The sequence below is a fragment of the Piliocolobus tephrosceles genome, chromosome 8 (genome assembly GCF_002776525.5).
Source record: "Piliocolobus tephrosceles isolate RC106 chromosome 8, ASM277652v3, whole genome shotgun sequence".
Taxonomy (NCBI): Eukaryota; Metazoa; Chordata; class Mammalia; order Primates; family Cercopithecidae; genus Piliocolobus; species Piliocolobus tephrosceles.
The window spans coordinates 27635790-27662968 of NC_045441.1; the positions used below are offsets into that span (position 1 = coordinate 27635790).

At 36.8% G+C, this 27179-nt stretch overlaps 1 protein-coding gene across 3 annotated transcripts in view; it reads left to right on the plus strand.

The window, feature by feature from the left end:
* Positions 1-27179, plus strand: part of POU6F2 (POU class 6 homeobox 2) — a 496629-nt gene that overhangs the window by 18768 nt on the left and 450682 nt on the right. For 2 of the 3 annotated variants that reach the window (XM_023226357.2, XM_023226358.2), the window contains exon 2: positions 10650-10760. The exons of the other annotated variant lie outside the window; for it this stretch is intronic. In XM_023226357.2, the coding sequence (XP_023082125.1) occupies positions 10743-10760 (18 nt within the window). In that variant the 5' untranslated portion in view covers positions 10650-10742. The remainder of the gene's footprint in view (positions 1-10649; positions 10761-27179) is intronic. 3 annotated transcript variants of the gene reach the window in all.

The window sequence follows — 27179 nt, forward strand, 5'->3', positions numbered from 1 at the left end:
AATAACAGTACTTACTTTTTACTTTTACTGTGTGCCAGACAGTGTTCTAAGAACTCTGCTTGAGTATCTATCTCAACACGAAAAAGTGGCAAAGTTGAGGTTCAAGTTCAAGCAGGCTTACTCTATGTTTGTACCTCTTGACTTGCTTATTTCCACAAAGGCTGACAGCCTTCCATTCACTGAATCTTGGGCCATCAGTCACCTTGACTCCCCCCACATTTAATGAATGGAGAGAGCACATGGAATCTACCTGGGGTGAAAAATCTCTTTATCCAGTCTTGCTATCACCCTCCCTTCCACACTTTTGTTCCTCTTGCCTGAATTACTGACGTAATTCCTCTCTAGTTTTCCTGTTCCTATGTTGTCTGTACATCAGTGACCTTCACACATTTCTTTTTTTCAAACAAATTTAACTTCAGAAGCCCCAAATGTAGAGCAAACAAAGGCAGTGGGGCTGTCATTGAAACTGGGAGAAGAACCCAGATTTCCACCTGCTCTAACCCAGATTTCCACCTGCTGTGTGTTGACTTTGTTCACCATTGAGCCAGATTCTGGATAATTTCCTTAAGACATGGCTTTGAATGCATTCTTCCCTATTCTGAAACACAAGGTCATGCAAAGCCCCACGTCCTGTCTTTTCCTGGTTTGTTTTTGTACTCTCACTCCTCCAATTCAGACTCTAAACTCTAGTCTAATTGAACTAGACTATACAGTTTTCTCAAACATCTGCAGTTTCTTTCTTCCTTATCTCTGAACTTCCACCACAATTTCTGTCTACTTAAATCTTGTCCATCCTTCTGAAGCAACAGCTCCTGCAGCAATCTTCTACCTGTCTGCCTGAACCAGTCTGGCCTCACCTGAATCCTCAGAGCACATCGTGCCTCTTTTTGGCATCCACATTCTGGTTTCTTTTAGGGTTATTATAAGCTTGTGTTCTATTTCCCCTGATGATGACCTCTAGGGGATTACCCCCATGTAGATATGTGTTCAGCACACAGCCTTGAACCTAGACCCACCAAACACAAACATTTGCAGATGGCGAAAAATATTCATTCACCCAAGAAATGCTTACTGAGTATCTGTTAAGCAAATTTCTTGGCCCTCCAGATACACCAAGGTCCCAGCTGTTATGGCCTGATGGCGGGTATGGGTACATGTAAGCAGATGTGATAAGTTGCTCCTTCCCTGAAGAAGGATGAATTTCATATAGTTTTGGAATTTTTAGAGGAAAAAGATTATCAAGTCCAGCTGACCCAAGACCCTTGTTTTAATTCAAAGAGATTAACTGATTTGTTCAAAGGCAGTGGCCAAACTTGGATGAGTCCTGAGTCCTGTTCTCTGGGCACTTACATCACAACTCTCAAGCCACTTCTGACTGGTCTCTAAGCATAAGGTCTTGTTGATTTAGAAAAATGGGAAAAACAGAGAATATTCTTTGCAAAATTATCTTTATATGTACATTTATTTTCTCTGAAGAATTTTTAAATGATCAAGTCTTTTCTCTTTCCCTCCTCTATTTATCTCCCCTCAAGCCCATTTTCAACAGTCATGTGAACAATTTATGCAGTTAAGAATTGCTTTACTCCTCATTACAGTTAATAAATTACTTGTGACATCTCCTACACCTTGCAAGTTCCTGAGATTGGGGTGGTGGAGGGAATCTTCTCCCATATTCTTTATCAGGTACAGGTTTTTTTTTTTTTTTTTTTTTTTTTAAATCAGGTTCTTTATCTAGTTTCAGCTGTCCTATGTGATTAAAGTGTACTTGAGTGCATTTTAACAAGTCAGGAAGATAGGGTTGCAGTGCTCAGGTCCCAGTGAGAGGAGTTTACATCACATACAATATGATCTCATTTTAAAAAGTCATACCTATATGAAGACATATATGTATTTTGATATTTATTGAGATGTCATGGGATATATAAATGCCATTAGGAGATCTGAACAAATTTCAATAAGTATTGACATGTTCTCTAAAGTATTTTCAATGCAAGGAGAATTTTAGGAAAATTTAAGCAGTAAAGATATTCTTGGTGTTAATCACCTTTTTTTTTTTTTTTTTTTTTTTTTTTTTGCGTTTGTTTGTTTTGAGACGGAGTCTCACTCTGTCACCCAGACTGGAGTGCAGTGGCATGATCTCAGCTTACTGCAAGTTCCACCTCTGGGTTCAAGCAATTCTCCTGCCTCAGCCTCCCAAGTAGGTGGTGTCCTGACCCGCGGGACAGTCGAACGGGCCCTGGAAGGGGGAGTGGGAATGGAGGAGACAAGAAAACACGAGAAATGGAGACAAGACAAATAGCCTGATCACGTCTCGTTTAATAATGGTGGTGCGATGCCTTATATAGGCTGGCAGGGGAAGAGGTTGGCCCAGGGCGGTGACGGGGGGCCGGGTCTTCTCAAATTACAATTGCGCATGCGCCATGGGTTTGTAATTTTCCCGGGCGCGGGATGGCACCTGCGCCGTAGGCTGCATATCTTTCTGGGCGCGAAAAGGTCGGCGCCCGCGGGAAAGGTTTGGGCGCGCGCGGGAAAGGTTTGGGCGCGCGCGGGAAAGGTTTAGGCGCCCGCGGGAAAAGTTTTAGGCGCGCGCGGGAACAGGTTATGATGAAGAACCCGGAAATGTGCCATTTTGTCTCCGCTTTGCGGAGATCAAGCAACAGAGGTCGGCTAACTCCGGGCCTTATGGCTCCAGACAAGGTGGGACTACAGGCGCCCACCACCACACCTGGGTAATTTTTTTTTTTTTTTTTGTATTTTTAGCAGAGACCAGGTTTCACCGTGCTAGCGAGGATGGTCTCCATCTCCTAACCTCGTGATCTGCCCGCCTGGGCCTCACAAAGTGTTGGGATTACAGGCATGAGCCACCGCGCCCAGCCGGTGTTTATCACATTAGCTGACATAAGGGTGAGTTGGAAGAGGGCAAGGGAGGAAAGGGTAGACCAACAATTACGCTTAATGACTCAACAGTGGAGAACATAGCAATGGGCAGTAGAGGGTTAGCTTCAGGAGTCAGATGCTGGAGTTAAGTAGAAGGCATTTTGGGGTAGATCCTAATAGCATTTCCCCTATATAGGCTTCTTTACATGACATTTGAAAAATGTGGAATATACTGTTTAGCTACAGAGGGAGGAATTCTCTCATTCCCTGTAAAATTGTAAGGTCCCAATGGATACTTTTTTTATTAGCTACTGGAGGCAGGGGCCATATTTTCCCACAGCCTGTAGCACAATTCTTTACACATAGTAGGCACTCAATAAAGATTTGTCAAGTGTATGAATGCACAAGGTTTTCATAAAGGCACGATCCAAGGCTGTTCAGGTGGTTCTTACTCCATTTTTATTGCCATTCAGAACTTACAGCTCCCATAGCAACAATAACTTGTACCCCTCAAGCATATGTAGTATTTAGTATTTCTGTATGTGGTGTCAACTTTCATGTCATAATATACTATATATGTAACTGGTTAAGTTACTGTTGTTGTGGGAACCATAGACTTTTTCCCATCTAAAATAAGCCCTTGCTAGCCATCCTTGTGTATGCAGAGGTGACAACTACACAACCTTTCCATGCCTAACTCCTCTCACTGACCCTGGGCCTCCTGTTTGGTCGACACATCCAATGACAAGTTTATGTGCTTATTGTAATAACAATGCTGTGCTTAACAGTCTTTTTTGCTAGTAACGCTGTGACATTAATATTTTGAAAGCCCACTTTTAGATTTATTATTGCTTTGTTGGGGAGTACCGTTTTATTACACGTACATTTTGAAAAGGGGATCAATTCAAGAGTCAGTCTGGTTATGAGATGTTCCTAGGCATGATGGCATAGAACAAATATGTTGTCTTATCCTGTCTCATGCTACCAAAGATGAATTGTACTTGCTTTGTTCCCTTAAAGTAGGTACTACAACTTTTTCTTTTCTGTTCGTAATGAGAGATTTTTTTAAAGGGAGCTTCTTGAAACCTGGAAAAATAACCAACCCTCATTTTAGTTCATTTTGTAAGTCGTCTTTGTGAATGGCAAGCTAAGGAAAGTGGACAGTGGATAGTGAAGGGTCAGTTAGGGTAAGTCAAGTGGAGTTAAATGCTTCTCCTCTCCAGGTGCCAGCAAGCATGTCTAGGGGGACATTGGAGCACAGTGTTTAAGCAGATTGGCCTTGAGCCAGCAGATTTCTGTTTGTGTTACTTGAAGCTTATAGATATACTCTTGGGAAAATCCTCAGAATATGTGTGCTTTTCTAAATGGGAAGCCTCTTACTGTTTAACACTGATTCACTTATAAGGGTTTTACTTGTAGTGATCATTTGGGCTGTCTAGTGAAGCAAATACATTTTTACCAATATTTATTACACAACAGCCACTAATATCAGACTGCTTTCCAGTGTCTATCTTCTGCTAAATGTTCTCTTCATTTCTTCCACATTTCCACCCTCTCCATTTTCTCAACACACACACACACACACACACACACACAACTTATAATGACATATTAATCTCTCTTATGCATTCATAGTCCTGGCCTCAAGACCGATTTTTGTTTCTCCAAATGCTATAAATTGGGTCATTCAAACATATTTGTTGAAATGGAACAAAAACACTCTGACATTTTGTTTATAGAGTATCTAGAAAAGATCAGGGTCAACAGAGACTTGTCTTCCCACTCCTGTCCTTTCTGCGTCTTCTCTGCCCCATGCACACGGTCTCCTGTGCACTGTTGGTCCTTCCTTATCAATAAAGTGGCCTTTCATTTTCCTTAGACCTCCCAACACCTTGGTCCTTGGCAAGCTAAAAATGACCTGCCCAGTGTTATTTGTTCAAATAATCTGTAACTGAATTCATACCTAGGTATTAATATGTGAGTAATCATGCAGTATTTATCATTTAAAATGAGTTTCGTGGCATTACAGTATATTATCCTTAAAGATTAATTTGACCATGGAAATTCATATTGGGAAGGTGAGAGAGATGTCTGTGAGTGAATAGTTCCTTACCTCTTAACCTGTGTGACCTATCAGGTCACTTTTCTACCTTGATGTTCTTGATTGTGCCTACATCATTTGTAAATAGTTTAAAATGACTTATGGGTATAGCAGTATCAAATTTCCGTAATGAGACAAAATATACTAGAAAGAACATTCTTTGACACAGGCCATTTTGATGTTTTTTTTTTTTTTTTTTGTATTGGGTTAGAATTTAAAAACAAAGAGTTGATAATAGGTGCTGTATTACTTAATTCATGTGATTTTTATCGAGTATTTGTTATGGGCCAGGCATCTATCCTGGGGATAGAAGATTGCTAAGATAACTGTGGTCCCTGTTCTCACCTAGATTGCATTGTAGACAAGCAAACAGAGGAGAAACAAGCAAAAAAAAAACAAAGGAGACTCTCAGTTTGTGATATGCACCAGAAAGGAAATGAAAATTATTACTAAGCTGGTGAATTATGATTGAGGATGGGAAATCTACTTTAGATGAGGATATGTGGGAAGACCATGTATGAGCGATCTCCTAAAGGTTGCATGAGACCAGAGCTGCTGATGCCATGGGAGAAATGGTGATAATGGTGGTGGTGGTGGTGATGGTGATATGATGTCGATGGTGATGTGATGATGATACAACGGTGATGGTGATGGTGATGTTGGTGATGGTGGTTGTGTGATGGTGATAGTGATGGTGATGCAATGGTATTGGTGATGGTGGTGATGTGATGATAGTCATGGTGATGTGATGATGATGCTGATGGCGATGGGGATGATGATGTGAATGGCAATGGCGATGTTGGTAATGGTGATGATGTGGTGGTGATAGTCATAGTGATGTGATTTGCTGGTGACGGTGATGGTAATGGTGATTATAAACCACAATGGTGTTTAAAACTAACCTGTGGTAAAAATAACAGGGCTATGTCAAATGTAACTCCTTGACATATTATCAAAGAAGACCTAGAAAAAATAACAGACAGGATGATATTAAATAAGTTGTTTAATCTTACCTCTGGCTTTAAACAATTTACTCTGTAATGTACGCTTTGTGGCAAAGGAGCAAGCAGTACTTCTAGAATTTATGCATTTTCTTTGATAGGTAATGAATTCTAGGAAAAACAAAGTGATTGCTATTATCCCGTTCTTCCTTAGGCAAAATCCAGAGATTTTGAAACCAATTTGTTAATATAAGGTTGATTTTGCCTTGAGATTAGTGATTTACAAGTTTTGTTGTTGTTGTTATTGTTGTTGTTGTTTTTGAGACAGTGTCTCGCTCTGCTGCCCAAGCTGGAGTGCAGTGGCACAATCTCAGTTCACTACAATCTTTGCCTCCCGGGTTCAAGCAATTCTCGTGCCTCAGCCTCCCAAGGGGCTGGGACTACAGGCGCCTGCCACCATGCCCAGCTAATTTTTATATTTTTAGTAGAGATGGGTTTCACCATGTTGGCCAGGCTGGTCTCGAATTCGTGGCCTCATGTGACCCACCCACCTCTGCCTCCCAAAGTGCTGGCATTATGGGCGTGAGCCACCACACGTGGCCAGTGATTTACAAAGTATTAAGGAGAAAATAACATTTTAGGACAATAAACTGATTACTGACTTACTGCTTTGGTAATTTACTGATTTGATCAATTTCTTCAAGTGACTACAAGTGGTTTTTCCTTTTGGGAGAATTTTTGAATATTTTCTGATGCTTATCTTCTTCCTGGCCTTGCCCTTTCCTCTCTTCCTTTTCCTCCCTCTCCTGCCAAAATGTCCTTAGCATAGAAATGCGAAGGTTTCCTTTATGATTTAGTATTAATGTTAGACTATGAAAAGAGCGTTTTAAAATTTACTGCGTTGCTATTAGCTATACTAAGCCTCATTTATAATCTGTGGGACAGCACTTGGGGAAAGCCAGCACGATTTAGTTATCTTCGTTTCTGAATCTGGAAGACTTTAATGACACAGAAAGAATCTCGGTTATTTAGTTAACCAGACAGAGCAGATTGTAGTACATTTGTACTACATGCTTCTGTTTTATAAATAATACAGAAAGATGAGATGCATATCTAAATATTTATGGATGTGTACAAAAAGCTATCAAGGATATACTAAAATGTTAATCTCTTACTTGTAGTATATTTTGAAAACATTTTCTTTTTTTCCCCCTTTTTCTAACTTCTAAATTTAAATTCTAAAGTTCAAAGGCAAAAAGACTATTTTTGAAATAAACCACAAAAATAATAAGTTGTTTTCACCTTTGACCTAGTAATTCTACTTTTAGGAAACACTCAGAGACCTGGATAAAGAAATTGTATTAGCACTCACACACAAAAACGAAGCATCCGATGTCTTAAAAGAAGGGAGTGATTGGGCCAGGCATGGTGGCTCACGCCTGTAATCCTGGCACTTTCAGAGGCCGAGGCAGGCAGATCATGAGGTCAGGAGATCGAGACCATCCTGGCTAACATGGTGAAAGCCTGTCTCTACTAAAGATTTAAAAAAAAAAAAAAATTAGCCAGGCGTGGTGGTGGGCACCTGTAGTCCCAGCTACTCGGGAGACTGAGGCAGGAGAATGGTGTGAACCTGGGAGGCGGAGCTTGCAGTGAGCTGAGATTGCGCCACTGCACTCCAGCCTGGGCGACAGAGTGAGACTCCGTCTCAAAAACAAAAAACAAAAAATAAGAAGGCAGTGATTAAGCATATTAAATCCATAAATCATGTGACATTAAGATTGTTTTCAAAGAAATTGACCTGGGTATATGCTTATGATATAATGTGTAATGTTAAGTGAAAAAAAAAAATTAGTTTATGTAGTATTGTTCTAATTATGTAAATTTTAGAAGTGTAGAAAAAAAGACCATAAATAAATAACCAAACTTACGGCAATGATAAATTTTAGGTTTGGGGAATCATGTTTTTTTTAACTTTTCAACAAATAGACATTCCATTTAAAATGAGATATACATATAAACGTTTATATATTTTTTTCAAAGAATCAGAATAAAATCTCTGATAACAATTCATTTTGATGTTTTGGTAATAATTGGGAAGGCCTAGAACATATTCCTTTTCACTGTGTTCATCCAGTGCCTTAAGGAAACAAATAACAAATATGAGCCTTGAATTTCTTGGACAATTCTTATATACAGTTTAAACTTCACAGAAATATTTTTAAAAATCTCAAGCTTTAGGGAGATGGATTATAAAAGCAGCTATAGCTTGGACATATTATTGTCAATATGAGTATTAGGCACATTTGATTATCAACATAGTCAACTCTACTCAGTTGATCAGGACTGTTCAATCAGACTGATAGACAATAGAGATTTTCCCGTTTCCTTGCATTCTGGACATTTTGAATGAGAATTGGTTCCACTAAATTGGTGCCTCTGTTAAGCTCCAGGACAAGCCCAGTGAATGAGCTGACTCAATTGTTTAGGCATCTTTGGACCTCTGAGTTAGGGGAAGAAAACTGTGGACTAGCAGTGCCTGTGCAGAGGAGGCCCTCAATAAATAAATGATGGGCACCTAAGGCACATTTGGTCTTGTCCACACTTCATCCCACAGTTTAACCTGGAAAGATGGTACTTTATGTATGTATATTATTTACATGAATGATACTATACTGGGGCTAAAAAGTAAAATAGGAGGAGTAGTTGTATTAACAGTAATAAAAAATATACTGAAAATCAGGGCTGCCAATTATTGGTGCACCTGCTGTGCTCCAGGCCCTGAAAGAGATGCTGGCATTTGTCTTCTCGTTAATCAGTGATGCCGCCCTGATTTGCTACAGGACTTGCCTTTTCTTGAGGATTCTAACACGTAAAAACACACAAATAGCCAGGCTGTCAAGCACATATGGTGTCTAATGCCCTTCAACCCTTTCCACCTCTTGTTTTTGGTCTGTGCCATGATAGTTTTCCATCTCTGTCTGTGGCAGATGAGATTCAAGGTGAGAGAAAGAACAAACCCTATAAGGTAATTCTGTCACTCACCTCATCTTCATAATCTTCCCTGAGCTTCCTCTGCTGCTCACCCTGGTATTGATCGTGTCACTGGCTATAGCAGACCAAAGCAGGGGGCTGCAAACCTTTCCGCGCAACCCTCGCCAGTGCGCCTGTTTCAGCTCCAAGAAGAAAAGCCTGCTGTGAAAACAATCAGTGCATTTGCTTTAGATCTAAGTGATTCCAACTAGGTCGATGCTTCATGCTGATGTGTTGAAAACATTTAAAAAATTTCTCAGAGTTTGATTTCCACGGGAACATTGTGGCATGTGTCTCAGTGTCTGCAGTTGTTATTTTTCACGAACGCAGCTGACAACTGCTTCCTGCCACAGCACACAAAAGCAGTAGGAAAACAGAGGCTTTTGTCTGGATGGATATTTACTATAAATGCTTTTTGGGGAAAGGGAGAAACCTCTGTGTGTGTGTGTGTGTGTGTTGTGTGTTTGTGTGCACATGTGTGCATGCCCGCGTGCTCATGTGTGTAGGTTGGGTTGATAGCCCTCTACATGCTATCTTGACCTGCCATCAACAAGATTTTTGTTTCTATTTTCATTTTTGTTTTTTTACTCCTGAAGTGAATATGATCCAATGTTGATAGGGTATAAATGCAAGAGAATGAACTACCCTCTGGTTTGGGTTTGAGTTTTGAGATTTCCTTTGTTTTGGTACTGACTTTCCTAGACAAATCATTCATGATAATGCTAAGAGTTGCTTTATCTTCTAAAGGATCTAACAGATCTCTGCAAGTTTATGTCTATATCCAGAAACAACTGGACATTTTCATCACGTTGTGGCATGCAGCAGTAAAATGGACGTTATGAAAGGGAGCTATCCTCACACAAATTCATATGTGTTTAATCTCTGACAGAAATCTGGGATAATATTTAATTGTAGAATCTAAGATAACAAGTTTTCCACCTGAAAAGTAATCTCCATAAAGAAAAGGAACACTGTGCCAGCATATATGTGGTGTATTGTGGTATTGGGGGGACACGAGAAGGGGTAACGGGCCCAGCCTAAAAGTGTTGGAGTCAGGGACATGGACAAGCATCTTACACCTGATCACATTTTTAAGTCCCCATTCTAGTTATTAATAATAGAGTTGGGTCGGGTGCAGTGGCTCACACCTGTAATCCCAGCACTTTGGGAGGCCGGGGCAGGCGGGTCACCTGAGGTCAGGAGTTCGAGACCAGCCTGGCCAACACGGTGACACTCCATCTCTACTAAAAATACAAAAATTAGCCAGGTGTGGTGGCATGCACCTGTAATCCCAGCTACTCGGGAGGGTGAGGCAGGAGAATTGCTTGAACCTGGGAGGCAGAGTTTGCAGTGAGCCGAAGTCATGCTGCTGCACTCCAGCCTGGGCGACAGAGCTAGACTCAGTCTAAAAAAAAAAAAAAAAAAATAGAGTCTAGGATTTGTTTTAAAAATATAGAACAATGTACCTACAATCCACACCTTCAAAATTACTTCTTTATTTAGAGATAAAGTTAGAGGGCTGACATTAGGGCTTCTTATTTTCCCATGTAGCTCCATGGGAGATCTATGGCTAAGTCAAAGTCAGAGCCTAGTTGTTCAGTGTTCTGTCTGCCAAGTCTTGTAAAAAGTATGTGTGTCGTTTCAGCTGAGTTTTCTTTGCAATGTCATCATTTAAATAAAATGTTGGGGTTTTCTTCTAGGCATGAACTCTCTTGGGTTGTGTTACCCTGTTTGCTGTTTACTGTCAAGATGCTGAAAGAATGTTCTTATAATGACCCAAGAGGAAGTGGCAAATGAGTGCTCTTCTTCAGGTATTTTGTTGATTTTTCAGAATGCCTACCAATAGGAAATTTCCACAAAACTACAATCTGTGAGTTTATTGTATAAAATTGGAGGGAAATCATTGTCATGTTTCCTTTTGTCACATGAGTGAGATTCCCTTTTGTTCTGATATGCTGCTTCTCCAAAAGGTTAGATTTATTTTATGCTAGAATTATTCCTTAATTCATAAGCTGTATCCATGGGTGGTATTACGGTTTGTTTTACTGAACACCTACATTGAATATATATCTCTCTCCTTACTGTTTACATACTTGACCATTAGAGTTTATCTTCTAAATACAAGCTGCACATAAATAATCTTTTATGGAATTTTATTTGCTATTTTTATATTTCATTTTAAAAAATAAGGTAGATGTGGCTTTTATGGGAAAAGATACTCTAGATTTTTGAGTATTACTTTACGCTTCTATTTCGAGATGTCGTAATTAGGAGGCTTAAAGTATTTTGGGGGAATGTTGGGTCAGTAACACTCACAGTTTCCTTAAGAAGAACGTGGGAAGAAAATTTCAATGGAATGTATTCTATCTTAAAGGCACAGAAAACTTGAAAGGAGACCTAGGTCATTGCTGATGGGTCTAGGAACAGAATTTATCTCCAGTTTTCTAATTGCTTCTTTTAAAATTAGATACGTACTTTTAAAAAATGGGGCAACCATTCAGAATGTCTTGGTCTGTAGAGTTTAAGACTTTTAGAATGCTGGGGATAATATAATCAATTGATTCTGCCACAATAATGATATTTTGCAGTGTTCCATAGCATAAAGAAGGCAACATTTATGTTAAACATGGTCCCTTCCTTTCTATGAGCAGCATTTGTCTATAAACACCAAGGGAGCGGAGCTGCTGTAAGTCAACAAGTGGAGGAAATAGTTGTAATATGTCATCTTTCCAATGTCATTTCATTCATTTAAAAAATGAACTCCTTGGGTGTGCTATAGAAACATTATTTGTACTTTAAATGTACTATCAAGAGCCCTATTTGTAAAGAATTTTTGCACTTAATGTATGTACTCAGCTTGTCAGGTTACTTTGTTTCCAGATTTTTTCCCCTCAGAGCAATGAGAGAGTCCTCATGAGTTGCAAAAAGAAAAACCATAGGCTTATAATAAGCTTATACTGGCTCATGTGTGAAGCTTAGCCTACTATAGATTTTCCAGAAAATCAAATATGGATGTGGCAGAAATATCTTTTCTGGCTAGGAGAAGCGACTCATTATGAGACAGTTAACTGTACATCTCTTGGGAGTGTCTTTAAGTAGTTGCTTAAAAGCCAATGTTTAGCAGCAGAACCTTCAGAGAGGCATAACCCAATGCTGGCAGTGTATGAAAGCGGCTTTAAATGAACATTTCCCACAGGAGGTTGTTTCAGACAGGGTGTGGAAATGGCAAGTGAATGAAGGTCTCTTCCAGCTAACTGGAAAAGCATGTTTTCAGGAGAGTGGAAGCTATAACTATAAAAATGAAGGTGAACATACTGAAAAAGAAGTGGATAAAATTAATTTTACAGAAATGATAACATGTTAGATGTTGTTTAGCAACTTTTAATGTTAAATCTTTCTCCTATGCCTTGGGTAATACAAAGACAAGTTTTATGAACATCTATGTGCAAGGCAAGTCTTAATTCACCTGATAAATCCTTGTGAAATATGTGTGGAATCTTATGGATTCAGAAAAAACTGAATTTTTTTTCATTCTTTGTCGATTTATCTTTTTTCTTTTGTCACCTCCATATGTTGCTATTGCTTAGACCCGGAAAGAAAACTGCAAGATTTTTTTTCCCCTCTTTTCTCCCCACAAGATTTCCTCCTAACTTCAAAGGTCCTGTGGATCATTCTCTCACAAATGTTGGAGAGCTCTTTTTCACAGTTGGCTATACAAATACATCCTGGTTTAATAAATGATGGCACCTCCTACTGCTTAGTTTCCTTTTGTCAAAAGTGGAACTGTTTCCATGAAACTGTGGTTTCCTTCTTGCTACTGCTATTGACTCTTCTTTTCAATTAGTTGGAGTCAAGAGCCTTTGGGCAGAAGGATGGTACACCATAGATGATCGTCTTCCCCCTTGTGGTTTCCATTCAGATGACCACTGAAAATATTTAGCATCTTGCTTATGAATTTAAAAAAAATACGTCAGTAACTCTGTCAGAATATTCTGTTTTGTTCAGGAGCAGAATTTTTAAAATATATTAATGCCTAATAATTTGTTATTCTTAGAATTTATTTCCTTTTTTTAAAATATGATGACTATTAATGGTACCTGTAGGTTAGATTTTATATACGTATTATATATCTATATTACATATAGATATGTTATATATAGACATATAATATCTATATTCGATATAGATATGTAATCTCTATTATACACAGATATCTATATTACATATTATGTATCTATATACTATATCTATATTATATATAGATATATAATACATCTATATTATATGTAGGTATATATGATTACCTATATATAATGCAATATATACTGATTACCTATATATATAAAATACAATGTATACTATATAATAACAAATATTTATTGACTCTCCACTGTGAGCCAAGCAGGGTTCTAGTAATGTGGGATATGATATAGTAATTCCTATTCATTGGTTTAATATGGTTTATTAAGTGCAGGATCTATGTGTTTGATCACTAAGCTAGGACATGGGACAGAAAGGAAGACACAGTGTCTGCTCCAAAAAGCTCATAGTCCCATGACAGAGAAAAAACAAGATGGTAAACTAAAAGTTGTAAAATCATGTAAGCACAGGAGCATTTTAAAAAGGTTAAAAACAATATAGCGCCCCGCCCCCACCTTACAGTTCAGTAGAAAAGACTTTAGCTAACCAAAGTCAAATATTTATATTTACATAAATGTAAAACGGTGTTAAGTGTTACCATGGGGAGGTGAATGGTATGAAAGCTCATCACAGGAGACTTTGACCTAATCAGGGAAATCATCAGTGAGTGTATCAGGGAGGTAAGATTGAAGGAGGAGCTGGGGTTGTGTAGGTCAAGACAGCGCTAAGCGTGCTTTCCGCAGATGGAACAGTGCATGCATAGTCCCTGCAGCTGAAAGGAATGTGGCATGTCTAGTTTAAGGGACTTGAAGAAGGCCGACAGCCACTGTGGCAGAGCACAGAGATCAAAAAGAGTGTAAAGGTGGCAGTAAGCCAGACTGTGGAGACCTTGCTGAAAATTTGGTTTGATCAAGGGAGCTCTAGGGAACCAGTGAATGTCATAATGCCTTTGGGTGGGGAAGGCTGGAGATGTTGCCCTGAGATGATCCTGTGTGTATAAGGTTTTACAACTTTTATTTTACTATGTTGTTTTTTCTCCCTTATGTAACCATGAGTTCCTTTGGGCAAGAACTGTGTCCTCTTCCCTATCCCATGGCCTCGCTTAGTGCCTAACACATGGATGCTGTACCCAATAAATGCATATTAAATCAATGATTTGACATCATTTACTTATTCTTCTTGACTTTTCTTTAGCTATTAGTAAATATAGTTTTACATAACAATGAGCAAAATGTGCACACTGGGCTGCGTGTGAGCATGTATGGAGATTTGTTAGTGATTTCTGTAATCTATCTGGGATCTGTTTACTTTGTACTGCTAAATCTAATTCTACTGCTAAATCACCATCTTTAGTTGCTGTTATTGTTATGTGTATTATCACAATATTCTTTTAAGTGTTCTCCTTTTTTCGCCTATTACCTGTTGTCAACCCAGCAACCATCTTATGATAACCTAAAGCAGATTACTGTAGCCCTGGCTGGAAAGCATCAGGAGGTCCCCATATCACCCAGAGTAGGAGTCACTGTCCTTAGAGCTGCTTCTAAGACCCTCCATGATCTTCCCCACCTCCCTGCTTCTCCTACCTCATCTATTACACGCCCCCTTATCCACCCTGGGGTAGCCATACCGGGCGTTTCTGCAGTTCCTCAAACATTCCAAGCATGCTCTCATCTCAGAGGCTTTGAATTTTGTTTTCTAACCCAAATATTTGCATGACTCCTTTATATAAAACATTCCAAAATTTTTATTAAGCTCATTCCTAGATCGTGCATGCGTGCATGTGTGTGTGTGTGATTTGAGTGGATTTTTTTCAGAATTATCCTATTTGTTTTATTAATGTATTGATTCTTCTGCATTTTCATCATATTATCTGCAAATAATGTTAATTTATATTATTTTCCTAATAGTTATACTTCATTTCTTTTTCTGGCCTTGCTGCATTGGCTAACATTCTCAAGTCAAATATAGCACACTTATGGTGATAGCAGTCATCTTTGTTGTCTTTCTAGCCTATTGAAAAGTCCTAGGGATTTGTGTTAAATACAGAATTTGCCTGAACTCTTTTAGTTGCAAATGACAGAAAGCCAGATCAATCAATGGTAATGGCTCACAGAAATCTAGGGATAGAACTGTCTGCAGGTAGAAGTGATTTTTGATGTTCAAAACTTCTATCAGGGCCATGTCTCTCTGTCTCCATCTCTCACCATTATTTTCCTTTGTATCCAAACATTCTCAGAAATGCTCTCTCCATGAAGTAGGAAGTAGGGAATGATTCTGATTGGTTTGCAGAGCATACAAGCCCACCTTTTAGTTTCTGTGTCAGGTGTGAGGATTGGTTGTGCCGGAAGCAGTGACCTGAACTTATTTGGTGACAAAACCTCACCTGAACTGACATGAAGTAAACCATTTACATTTTTTTTTTTTTTTTGGTGCAGAGATATTAATCAGCTTAATAGTCCAGAATGTGCTGCGAGTATTAGTTAATATGTAATCTAAGTACTTCATTACCATTATAAAATTTATAAAATTCTGAGTTCTCATTTATGTCTTGCTCCAGTGGAATCACATAGGGGATTGTGAGCCAGTATAATTAAATTTTCCTTACGTATCTATAAATTAAATCTAAAAATTTTAAAAATCCGATATTTGAAATAATCACTATAAAACAAAATAGAGTAATTCACAGGTTAAGACATATAACCTTGTATCATGAAAGCAGTGCCACTAAAAGTGGAAATACAATGAGTAAAAGTTGGAAGTGGGAGAGAATGGAGCAGAGCATTTTTCCCTTTACATATTTTAATATAGTTTCCCCTTTTCATGAAGAAGGTTCAGTTCTTTTACCTAAAAACTTACTACCTAGAATTCATTTGCTTCTTGGAAACACTCCTTCTGATTCCCCTGCCTCCTTCTTGTATTGCAGCCCTGGTTTTCCAGGACGATTGCATGGCCATCTTCTTGGAATTTCCTTTCATTTTGCAGCATTATTTGGTCCATGGTTTCTTAAACCTTGTATTTTCCTCATTCCTACATCCCATTTTTGTTTGGGGGCATCCTCAAGTAATTCTTTAAGAACAAATCTGTAGATGGTAAATTTTATAAGTCCCCACATGCCTGCAAATGACTTTATTTTGTCTTTACTCTTGATTGATAGCTAGAATTTTAGATTCAAAATAATCCTCTCAGAACTTTTGAAGGCTCTCATGTTTTCTGGCATCCAACATCGCTTATGAAATGTCTGAAACCAATTTGGTCCTTCTTCCTTTGAAGATAAACATTGTAATCTCTTTGGAAGCTTTTAGGATCTTCTTTAGAATCCTTGTGTTCTGAAATTTTATAAGAATGTTCTTAGATTTTCTTTTCCTCCATTTTTTTCTGCTCAATACCATATGGAATCCTTCAAAATGAAGACTTACAGTATTCTATTTGTAGGTTTGTTTAAGCTTTGGGTAATTTCCTTCATTACTCCTTTGATAAATTGCTTACATTCCTTTTCTTAGCTACCTCTTTCTAGAACTACTAGGAGACAGATGTTGGCCTTCCTGCATTGATTGTGCTGAAATCTTTCACATTTTCTTTCTTTTTTTTTTACGATTCTGGAAAGTTTCCTTGACTTTTCCGTGTAGTGTTTTATCAATCTTTCAAATGTCAACAATTACATTTTGAATTTTCAAAAACCTTTGTTCCTTTTATCACTGCAACCTGTTCTTGTTTTGTGGATAAAGCATTTTGTCAAATGTTCTTCACAACACCAATTAAAATTATTTTATGATTCCCTTCTCTTCCCTGAATTATTTCTGTTTTCTCCATATCAGGGAATCAATGTGTTCCTTTTGATTCTTTTGGGGTTTTGTTAACATTTTTCTCAGAATCTGGTAACTGTTGGTTGTCCATTTATATGCATGAATGAATAAGTAAGATAATGCAGCCATCATGGATTTCCTTTGCAGCTTGCCTATGTCAGGCTTCATTCTAGGAAGTGTGGAACCAGGAGCAAGTGAGCAGGTTGGGTGCACCCTCCCAGACCCCCCAAAAAAGGTAGTTCCCAATCTGGGGTCTTATCTTTCATTCTAGAAGCCAGTGCCTTGGGCAGGCCCTGATAAAATAATGTCATCTCTTTATAATGCTGCATGATGAGATATTTAGGATGGTCCAGGAAGGGATAAATCATTTTCATTTATTCAAGATACTCAAATATCTACTTCAAGATATTTTTACCCAATAGTTGTATCACTCATATTGCTTTCTCAGTCCACCACTGATGTGATTTCTTCCTTTCCAAGGTTCATGCAGAAGTATTTATTTCCAGAATTACAGCATTGAGGATAGAGTGTGGGCTAACCGGTATTTCTTTTTGGTGGATGTTTTGAGATGGTCATTGCAGTCTCATTCATGAGTCCTTTTCATTACTTTACATGGAAATTTGAAAAGAATATGTATTTTACATCTGTAAAATACAACGTTTCCTCTTTTACTCTTTCTCCTCAATAAATCAAACTCCTTAATTGTGTTATTCAGCTACTCTCTATTTTTTATCTACTTGATCTGTCACACTCTGAAAGAGGTGTTATTGCTCTTAAGATTGCAGTTTCTGCCAATTTCTCATCGTATTTCTAAAAGTTCTTTGCCTAATGTATTTCTAGGTTAGATTTTTTTTTTAATGTACAAAGTTTTTGACATATCTGTTTGGCAGAATGTACCTTTTATAAAAATGAAATATCCCATTTAATGCATTTTGCTAGAGCTATACTTTGATAGTAATATTGCCACCTGCTTTCCTTCTGTTTCCATTTGCCTATCATATCTTCAAGTATTTTCATTTTTTCCTTATCATTTTATTTAAAATGTTCTTTTAAACAGTCTCTGGCTGGGTTTTGTTTTGCTTCTCTTAACTCAATTTTGGATCCATTGTCTTTTAATGGAGAAATGTAATTCCTTCTTTTTATTATGTTAATTGATTTGCTTGCTCTTGGTCTTATTTTTACCATTAAAACTTATATTTTAATTGATGAATAAATATTATATATTTATGGGGTACAATGTAATGTTTGGTATATGCTTACATTGTGGAATGATTAAAATCTTATCTATTTCAATTTATGTTATGTGTTTATTTTCTTTTCTATCTTCTTTGGAATAATCAGTTTTTATTCTTACTGCTTTGAAAGTTTTACATGTTATTTCTTTCCTACTAGCAGATAATATTAATTTTTGTAGCAAACATACTTGACCAGTATTTTTTTCTGACGGCAAGATCTAAACTCTATTTATAGCCTTTCTCCATAACCCCAGACTAAGATAAGCATTTAGTATTTATTTACTCCACCCCATTTGCCATATTTTATTGAAAGTATGTGAAATGTTAGCTGCATACGTATTAAAAAATAAAATTATTTACTTTTTCTTTCAAGAATTCTTTCTTTGTAATTGATCTAGGTTTTAAAACCATATTGTTAACAATTTCTTGGGCTTAATATTCATTTTACTATTTTTCTCCAAAAATGTTTCATGTATATTACAAATTCCCTCTATTCTATTATAGTTATGTTGATTTACATCTTTTTAAAATAATTTTACAAAAGGTACATAGATATCATATTAATGCAATCCTTGCATTTTAAAACCTATAAAAAATGATGATTTACATGGGAATAAAATTCCAGGGAATTAGCTCATCTTGCTTAAGATTTCTAGAAATTGTACTTCATTCCTTAATGTTTGTTTAGAAACTCTTGTCTTTTGTATTGGTTCCTAAAATCTGATTCTGCTAGCTCACAGTTTCAGCGTTTTTCTTTGAGGATAATATTTTTCTTCTTTTTTGCTATACATGTTTAGAATTTTATCTTTATTCTTGGAATCCAGAAATTTGTCAGGATATGTCAAGGGATAGGCCTTAAGAAATAATCTTATCTGGCTCTTAGGGAGACTTTAGGATATGGAGACTTGTGACTTTCTTCAGCTCAGGGAAAATATCTTTTATTATATCTCTGATGAATGCTTTCCTTCCTTCTTCTCTTTTCTTTTATGATATTCACTATTTGTTATTTTCTGCATTCTTCTCTCTGGCCTAGTTCACTAGTTTGTCTTATTTCTCATTTGTCAGTTGCTCATTTTTCATACTTGGCTTCTCTTTTTTTGGATAAAATGCCTTCTCAAAATTCACTAAAATGAAACATATATATATGCTTATTTAATTTTCTTCAGTTTCCTATATTTACTTTTTTCTGTAGGTGTTTTTAATTCTGATTGCTCGACCTAATTATCCCCCACCCATCATTTTTTGCAGTAAAACACACAGATGTCTACTTCAATCAGTTTTGACACACGTGTGCACCTGTGTAACAGCTACTCTAGCCAAAACATGGGACACTCTCAAGGACACAGAAAGCTCCCTAGTGCCTTGGAAGCAACCACTTTTTAAATTTTGTCATCATAATTTCTATTTACCTGTTCTAAAGCTTCATGTAAGTGGAATCATACAATATATATTCTTTTATGTCTTCATTCTTCACTCAGTGTAACATCTATGAAATTCATTATGTTTTCACATGTATTGGGACCTTTTCCCCCCTTTTTCCATCTTTTATCTTTTTTGCTGGAGAGACAAGCCACCATGTACATCCATTCATCTCTTGGACATTTGAGTTATTTCCAGTTCTGAGCTATTATGAATAAGCTGCTATGAACATTCTTTTGCATGGACATATGGTTTCATTTCTTTGAAGTAAATATCAAGAGTAGAGTTGCTAAGTGGTAGAGTAGGTATATGTCTGACATTATAAGAAACTCTCAGTTTTCTAAGCAGTTGTACCATTTTACACATTCAACAGCAGTGTGTGAGAGTCTACCTGCTCCATATCTTCACCAACACAGTATGGTCAGTCTTTTTATCTTTAATCATTCTCATAGGTGGGTAGTGGTATTTCATTGTGGCTTTATGTTGCGTTTCCTTGATGACTAATGATGTTGAGCACTTTTTCATATATTCATTGATCCTTTGTATATCTGCATTTTAAAAGTATTATTCAAATCTTTTGCCTAGTTTTAAGATTAGTTTTTAAAAAATAATTGTTTTTCAGGAGTTTACAAATATGTATACTAGCCTTTATTGGATGTATGCATTGTGGATATTTTTTTACCAGTTTTTACCAGTCTTTAGTTTGCCTTTCCATTTTCTAAACAAAGGCTTTTAAAAGAAGAAATTTTAATTTTGGTAACATTCATATGCTGTATTTTTCTTTTGTTGTTTGTGCTTTCAGTATCTTGGCTAAGATGCTTCCCCACTCCCTCAGTGAACATGTGGCAATGTCTGCAATGTCTGGAGATGTTTTTGTTTGTCACAACTTGGAGAGAGAAGACTAGGACCTAGTGGGTACTGGCCAAGAATACTTCTAAGCATCCTGTAATGTATAGGACAGTCTCCCTACAATGTAGAATTATCTAGCCCCAAATGTCAACAGAGTCGTGGTTGAGAAATCTTGATTTAGAGTGATACACAAATATCCAAATACATTTTCCATTTTTCTCATTGAAGTGTTCTTATTAGAAAAGCATTTCTGTCTTATTTATACATTTATAAAATCTTATGTCCTCCTATGTCACATTATGGCTACTGCTTATTGAACACTTAACTATGATACAGGCTGCATTTTGTATATTTTCTGTATTATTCCACTTAAGCCTAAGAAGTAGGTATTCTTTGCACTTTACAAATGGAAAAACTGAAGCCAGAAAGGAAAACGGCCCAATGGTTGGTGAAAGAGCCAAGATTTCTGTTTAGGTCAGTGTGATAGTTTACTAAGACTAAAATTTCTTTTGAGTTTATTTTAATATAAAACTTTTGCATTATCGCTTAAATTACTTAATTTTACTTTTAATATAAAAATATTGATAGTCCCAGAGAAGATGGGCTCTATTTGTACTATGATGATGGAGTAACCTAGGTTAGAATGCAGGGCAGTAAGAAGATGGATATTTTCATCTCCTCTTTAGAAATTGCCAAACTACATAATAGAAGTCAAGTGTCTCCTCTGATACTCAGGGATGAATTTAGGCAGTTGACTACTTTTCCCTCTATTTTTATTTTTGTTTTCTATTTTACTGTCCAACTTTCTGATGATTGAAAGTGGTATCAAGTAGGTTTTGCTTAGGATTAATAAAAGACATAAGCAATTTTTTCCTGACAGCACAGAAAACAATATAAGTAAACTACTTATGAAGATTATAGTGTACTCCCAGTGTGTTTTGAGCAATCTGAATGAGTAATAGGAAATATATTTGTATGCTTGAGACCTTTGAAGCTTCTTTCAAATACATTGGGTACCTTTGATATTGCAACTGGATATCCTTCCAGAAACTCTCCTCATTGCTGTACATCAAGCAGGTGTTCTTTAAAAACACTCACTAGGCTTCTGCCATCATCCAATCACACTGATGTTATGCGATGTTTCTGTAATGCAAATTAAGTGCAGTGCTCAAAACCCTATTGCCCACAAGGGCTTTTAAAAACCTGTGTCCAAGCATTAGGAGCACTGTGGTATGTCCTCAGGGATCTCCATGGAAAGGGAGGAAGGGCTGTTCCCTTTTGGTCCAAGGTCCTCCAATTCCAATCAGAGCAGCTCTGCTTTTCTGTCTTTTTACATTTTTGACTTTCAATTTGAAGGAGTTCCGTGACAAAGAATTCTTGAAATATTTTGGGATGTGGGGCAACGTACAAACTTCTTAACATTGCAAAAACAACCCACTGTGAGTTGGCGTTTTGCCAATGTTGCTAATCAAATCTCCTTCTCTTCCCCCATAAACATACACCTTGCGCTCCATCTATGAAAATGTACAGTTCACTGGAATATTCTGCAGGTGCCTTATTATATTATACCTCCATTGCTTTGTACATTCTGGACTTTTTAAAATTTGTTTTTTCCATTCCATGACATTCTTTTCTACCTGGGGTACAAGTATGCTCACATTTAAAAGAAAATGCCAATTTGTATTTCAGATGCACATACCAATTTATATTCCTACAAAGCAATATTTAGGAACCTCCATTGATCCACATACTCTCCAAGACTTGGTATAATCCAATTATTAATTTTTCCAAAACCAAGCTATATAAAATTGTATCTCATTGTTCTCTAATGGGATTTCCCTGATTATTGAGGTTAATCATTTTTTTCATATATTTATTTGATGCACCTATTTTTTCTCTGTGAAAAGCCTATTCATGTCACATTTTCTATTGTTTTTGCATATTACATATTCATTCTATGTTCTGAATACCAGTCTTTTTTCAGTTACCTTCATTCTAAAAATATTCTCCCTACTCATGCATTATGTTTTTACTTTCTTTATGGTGTCTTTTGATGGGCGGACATTTTTTAATTTTGATGCAGATGAAGTTAATTTTAAAACCATTTCATGTTTGTTTCTCTTAGTATCTTGCTTATGAAATCTTAACCCATTTCAACATTTTAAAAACATACTCTTTTGTATTTTTTAAACATTTAAAAATATTGCTTTGCTGTCTTCATCACTACTGCTTCATAAAGGTCCTGATATCTGGTGGGACAAGTAACATAAAAATCTAGTTGAAATTTTGTTTTGAATGTCCTTATAACTTTTTAAAATTATTTATTTATTTGTTTATTTTTGTTGATATATATTAGATGTACCTTTATATCTTTTTAATAAATTTGGGAAGAATTAACATCTGTATGCTATTAAGCGTTCTAATCCATAATCATGATATATCTTCTCATTTTTATAGGTTTTCTTTAATATCTTTCTAAAATAGTTTATACCTATACATAGAAAATTTGTGTAGTTCTCTTTGTACAGATATTTTTCGGGCTTATTCCTAGGTAACTTGGAATATTGTAAAATTTCTTCCTTTTTTTGAAAGAGGGTCTTACTCTGCCACACAGGCTGTAGTGTACTGGTACAATCACAATTCATTGCCACCTCAACTCCCAGGCTCAAGCAATCCTCCTACCTCAGCCTCCTGAGTAGCTGGGACTACAGGCACAAGCCACCAGGCCTGGCTATAAAAAAAAAAAAAAAAAATGTGTAGAGTCTCACTATGTTGCCCAGACTGGTCTAGACTCCTGGGCTCAAAGGGTCTGCCTGCCTCTGCTTCCGAAAGTGCTGGGATTATAGGTACAAGCCACTGCAACTGGCTAGATTTTCTTTTTAACACAAATTTTTCAACTTTTCGTATTATTACTATTAAAATAGTTTTTTAAATTATCATTGCTAGTACATAGAATTGATTTTTTATATATTGATCATATACCAGCCATCTTGTCAAACTTTCTAACATTTTGTTTTATATTCTTTTGGTTTTTCTATGGAGATAATTATGTGATCTGAAAAATAACATTTTTGATTTTTCTTTCCTATCTTTGGTACTTTTACTTTTGTCTCCTATTACAGTGGCTCAGATATTGAATCCAATATTTAATAAAAGTAATGATAGTGAGGTTAAGCATATTTGACTTGCCCCTCGTTTTAAAGGTACTTGTCATTTTTCATTATCAAAAACAACATTTCTGGGAGGAGGCGGTGGATGACGAGAAATTATGTAATGGATCCAATATATGTTATTTGGGTGATGGATACCCTAAAAGCCCTGACTTCACAACACTATGCAATCTACCAGTGTAACAAAATTATACTTGTGTCCCATAAAATGTATACAAATAAAATAAAAAGAAAGAACAATTATGTTTTATATAAGTTTGTTATAGAATTCCTTTAAAGTGGTAAGGATATTCTATTCCTAGTTTGTTGAAAATTTTATCTTATGTTTTATAATTGTCATGAAATTTTTATCAAATGCTTTTACTGTATACATTAAAATGATCACATAATTGTTCATCTTTAAATTTAATATATTAAATGGCATTTATAGATTTGAAAATATTAAGCCACTCTTACATTTCTGGGATAAAAGTGACTTGGTCATGATGCATTATCATTTTTATATACACTATTAGATTCTGCTTGCTAATAGGACCTTTTGCATCTTTGCTCATGAATGACATTAGCCTAGAAGTGTCTTTTGTTCTGTTTCCTAGTCTGGTTTGGTATGAAGGTTTTATTGACTTCATAGCTTAGGGGAAGAATTTCTTCTTTATTCTTTAAAAGACTTTTTAAAAATTAAAATTTATTTTTGAAAGTTTCACTTGTAGAATCATCTGAGTCAATGTGTGGTGTGTGTGTTTGTATGTGAAGTCCTAAAATCATGAATTAAATGTATATAATAATGAAGAGAGATGTTCATGTATTCTATCCCTTTCTGTGTTTTTTGGAAAAGTTTTATTTTCTAGGAAATTGCCCATTTTGATCAATATTTTGCATTCAGTGGCATACATTTTTCAGTGAATTCTTTTATTTTTTCAGTATCTGTTTTATTTGTAGTTATATTTCCATTTCAGTTTTTAATATAGTTTACTTGGGCATCCTCTCTTTTTGTCTAGATCAGTCTTGCCCAAGATCTGATTATTTATTAGCTTTTTCAAAGGAGCAATTTTTGCTCATCTTCTGTGTTGAACTTTCAAAAAATACAAAAAAAATGTATATATTCCATTGTCCGGATGTGCCACAGTTTAGCCATTCACCTATTGAAGAACAATCTGATGCTTCTAAGTTCTGGCAATTATGAATAAAGCTGCAATAAACATTAGTTTGTGTGTTGGTTGTGTGTACATACATTTTCAACTCTTTGGGGGAAATGCCAAGGAGTGTGACTGCTGGATCATATGAGAAGATTATGCTTAGTTTTTAAAGAAATGTCAGACTGTCTTCCAAAGGGACTGTACCATGTTGCTTTCCCACCAATACATGAGAGCACTGTTGCTTCATATCCTCCTGCTTCCCTCCAAAAAAAAAAAAAAAAAAAAAATTGAACTAAACTTTATTTTTTTTAAAAAAATGTATTTATTTATTTAGTTAGTTAGTTAATTTTTGTGACAGAGTCTCACTCTGTCACCAGTCTGGAGTGCAGTGGCATGATCTTGGCTCACTGCAACCTCTGCCTCCTGGGTTCAAGGGATTCTCCTTCCTTAGCCTCATGAGTAGCTGGGATTACAGGTGCCCACCACCGCGTCTGGCTAATTTTTGTATTTTTAGTAGAAATGGGTTTTCACCTTCTTGGCCAGGCTGGTCTTGAACTCCTAACCTCGTGATCCGCCCTCCTTGGCCTCCCAAAGTGCTGGGATTACAGGCGTGAGCCACCGCACCTGGCCAACTTTATTTTTATTAGCTCTTTCCTACTGTATTTTAGTTCATTCTGTTGTTTTCATACTAACTGTTCAGATGGATGTTTAGCTCATTAATATACCGTTGTATTGATTTTAGGAAAATTATCTGTAAGCCATTTTGTTGGAAGTTTAGGACAATTATTAGGATCAGAAAAAAAATTTTGATACTAATAATGCTTTTCAAATTTAGAATCCAAATTAAAACAATATCAGTGAAGACATTTCATTTTAAGGTTCCATGTGAATGTGAATATGTAACAAAACACCTACTCTATACTTCTATCCATCAGTATTTTATTTACCCACCACTCTTCATTTCTCTTTCGAAATGTGGCTGACTTAATTCCCTCCTATCATTTAGGTTTCTTAGCATTGCACTTGCCAGCCAGGCACAGTGGCTCACACCCGTAATCCCAGCACTTTGGGAGGCCAAGGTGGGCATATTATTTGACAAAGAGTTCAAGAGCAACCTGGTCAACATGGCAAAACCCCGTCTCTAATAAAAATAAAAAAAAAATTGCCAGGCGTGGTGGTACACATCTATAGTCCCAGCTACTTGGGAGGCTGAGGTGGGAGGATCTCATGAACTCGGGAGGTGGAGGCTGCAGTGAGCTGAGATCACGCCACTGTACTCCAGCCGGGGCAACAGAGGGAGACTGCCTAACAAAAAAAAGAAAAAGAATTGCACTTGCCTTATAATGGGTAAGACTCAGAACTCCATGTGATTTACAAGCTCCGACTTGGAGAAATTTGAATTTTTATTTGTCAATAGTTGTGTCCCATGAATCTGACTTGTGAATCAGGAAGGATGCTACTCATTATTTCTAGATCAATGGTCTCCTTTGGATGCTTAAAAGATGGCACCTTTCTCCAAAATGTTTACAGACATCCAGAGGTCTTGTTTCATTTGATACCACATAGACTTTCCTGTTGTATTCTGTTTACCAGTGGGCATTGGATGTTGGACTTTTTAGAAATATGACCTTATTTCTTAGGACTCTTAACATTCTCTGGTCAGAAAACATCACAAAAACCAAATGGTGGAAGGGTCTATAATCATAGTGAGTCCTTCTTCATGCCAAAAGAAATTATAGCCACTGTCTTTTGTACCTCAATGAGGGCATTGTTAGCATTATTCAATTAAAAAGAGGGAAAGGAGGTATTTAATAAAAATGTTTGCTTGCAGCCCCCATCCCTGATAAGATACTAGTGGATATAATTCCTATAATGTATGTAGACATTCAGTTGAATGAGGTTTGCACACATTAATCACACCTGTTTGCTACAATTTGCCATGCCAATTATCTTGTTTCCCTTCTTTGTCCAAGGATGTTGTACATGAAAATAGTGCATCCTGTGGAAGAGCCTTTTCTTCCCGAAGGAACTATCCTATTGTGAATTCTGAGATAAATGTGCATAAGTAGAGAGAAATGCAGATTTCAGCCTGCCATGCTGAGAATTTGCTTTGTTTGATCTGGGTATCGCAGGACACATGATGTTCAGCATGCTCTGAGGCCCCTGAAATACCTCGCTACCACACAGGCCATATTTTTTAATAACCACTTTAACACAGAGCAGGGGAAATCTCAGCCACACACAGCTCAGGATGCTATAACCAGAGAGCCTCCTGGGAGCAGTCGGTCCACTCCTAGGCTTGTTTTCTCGTGACACACATCTTCTGTCTAAATTCTTTAGTGAGGATTCTCAGGCCTCAGCGTGATGAGGAGCATGGACTCCCTAGCTGTGAAACAAATGGCGAATGTGTTAGTGGCCAGGGCTGGTAGTTACTCCCGTTCAGTGTCATCGAGTGTATGTGATAAAATCGGTGTCTAA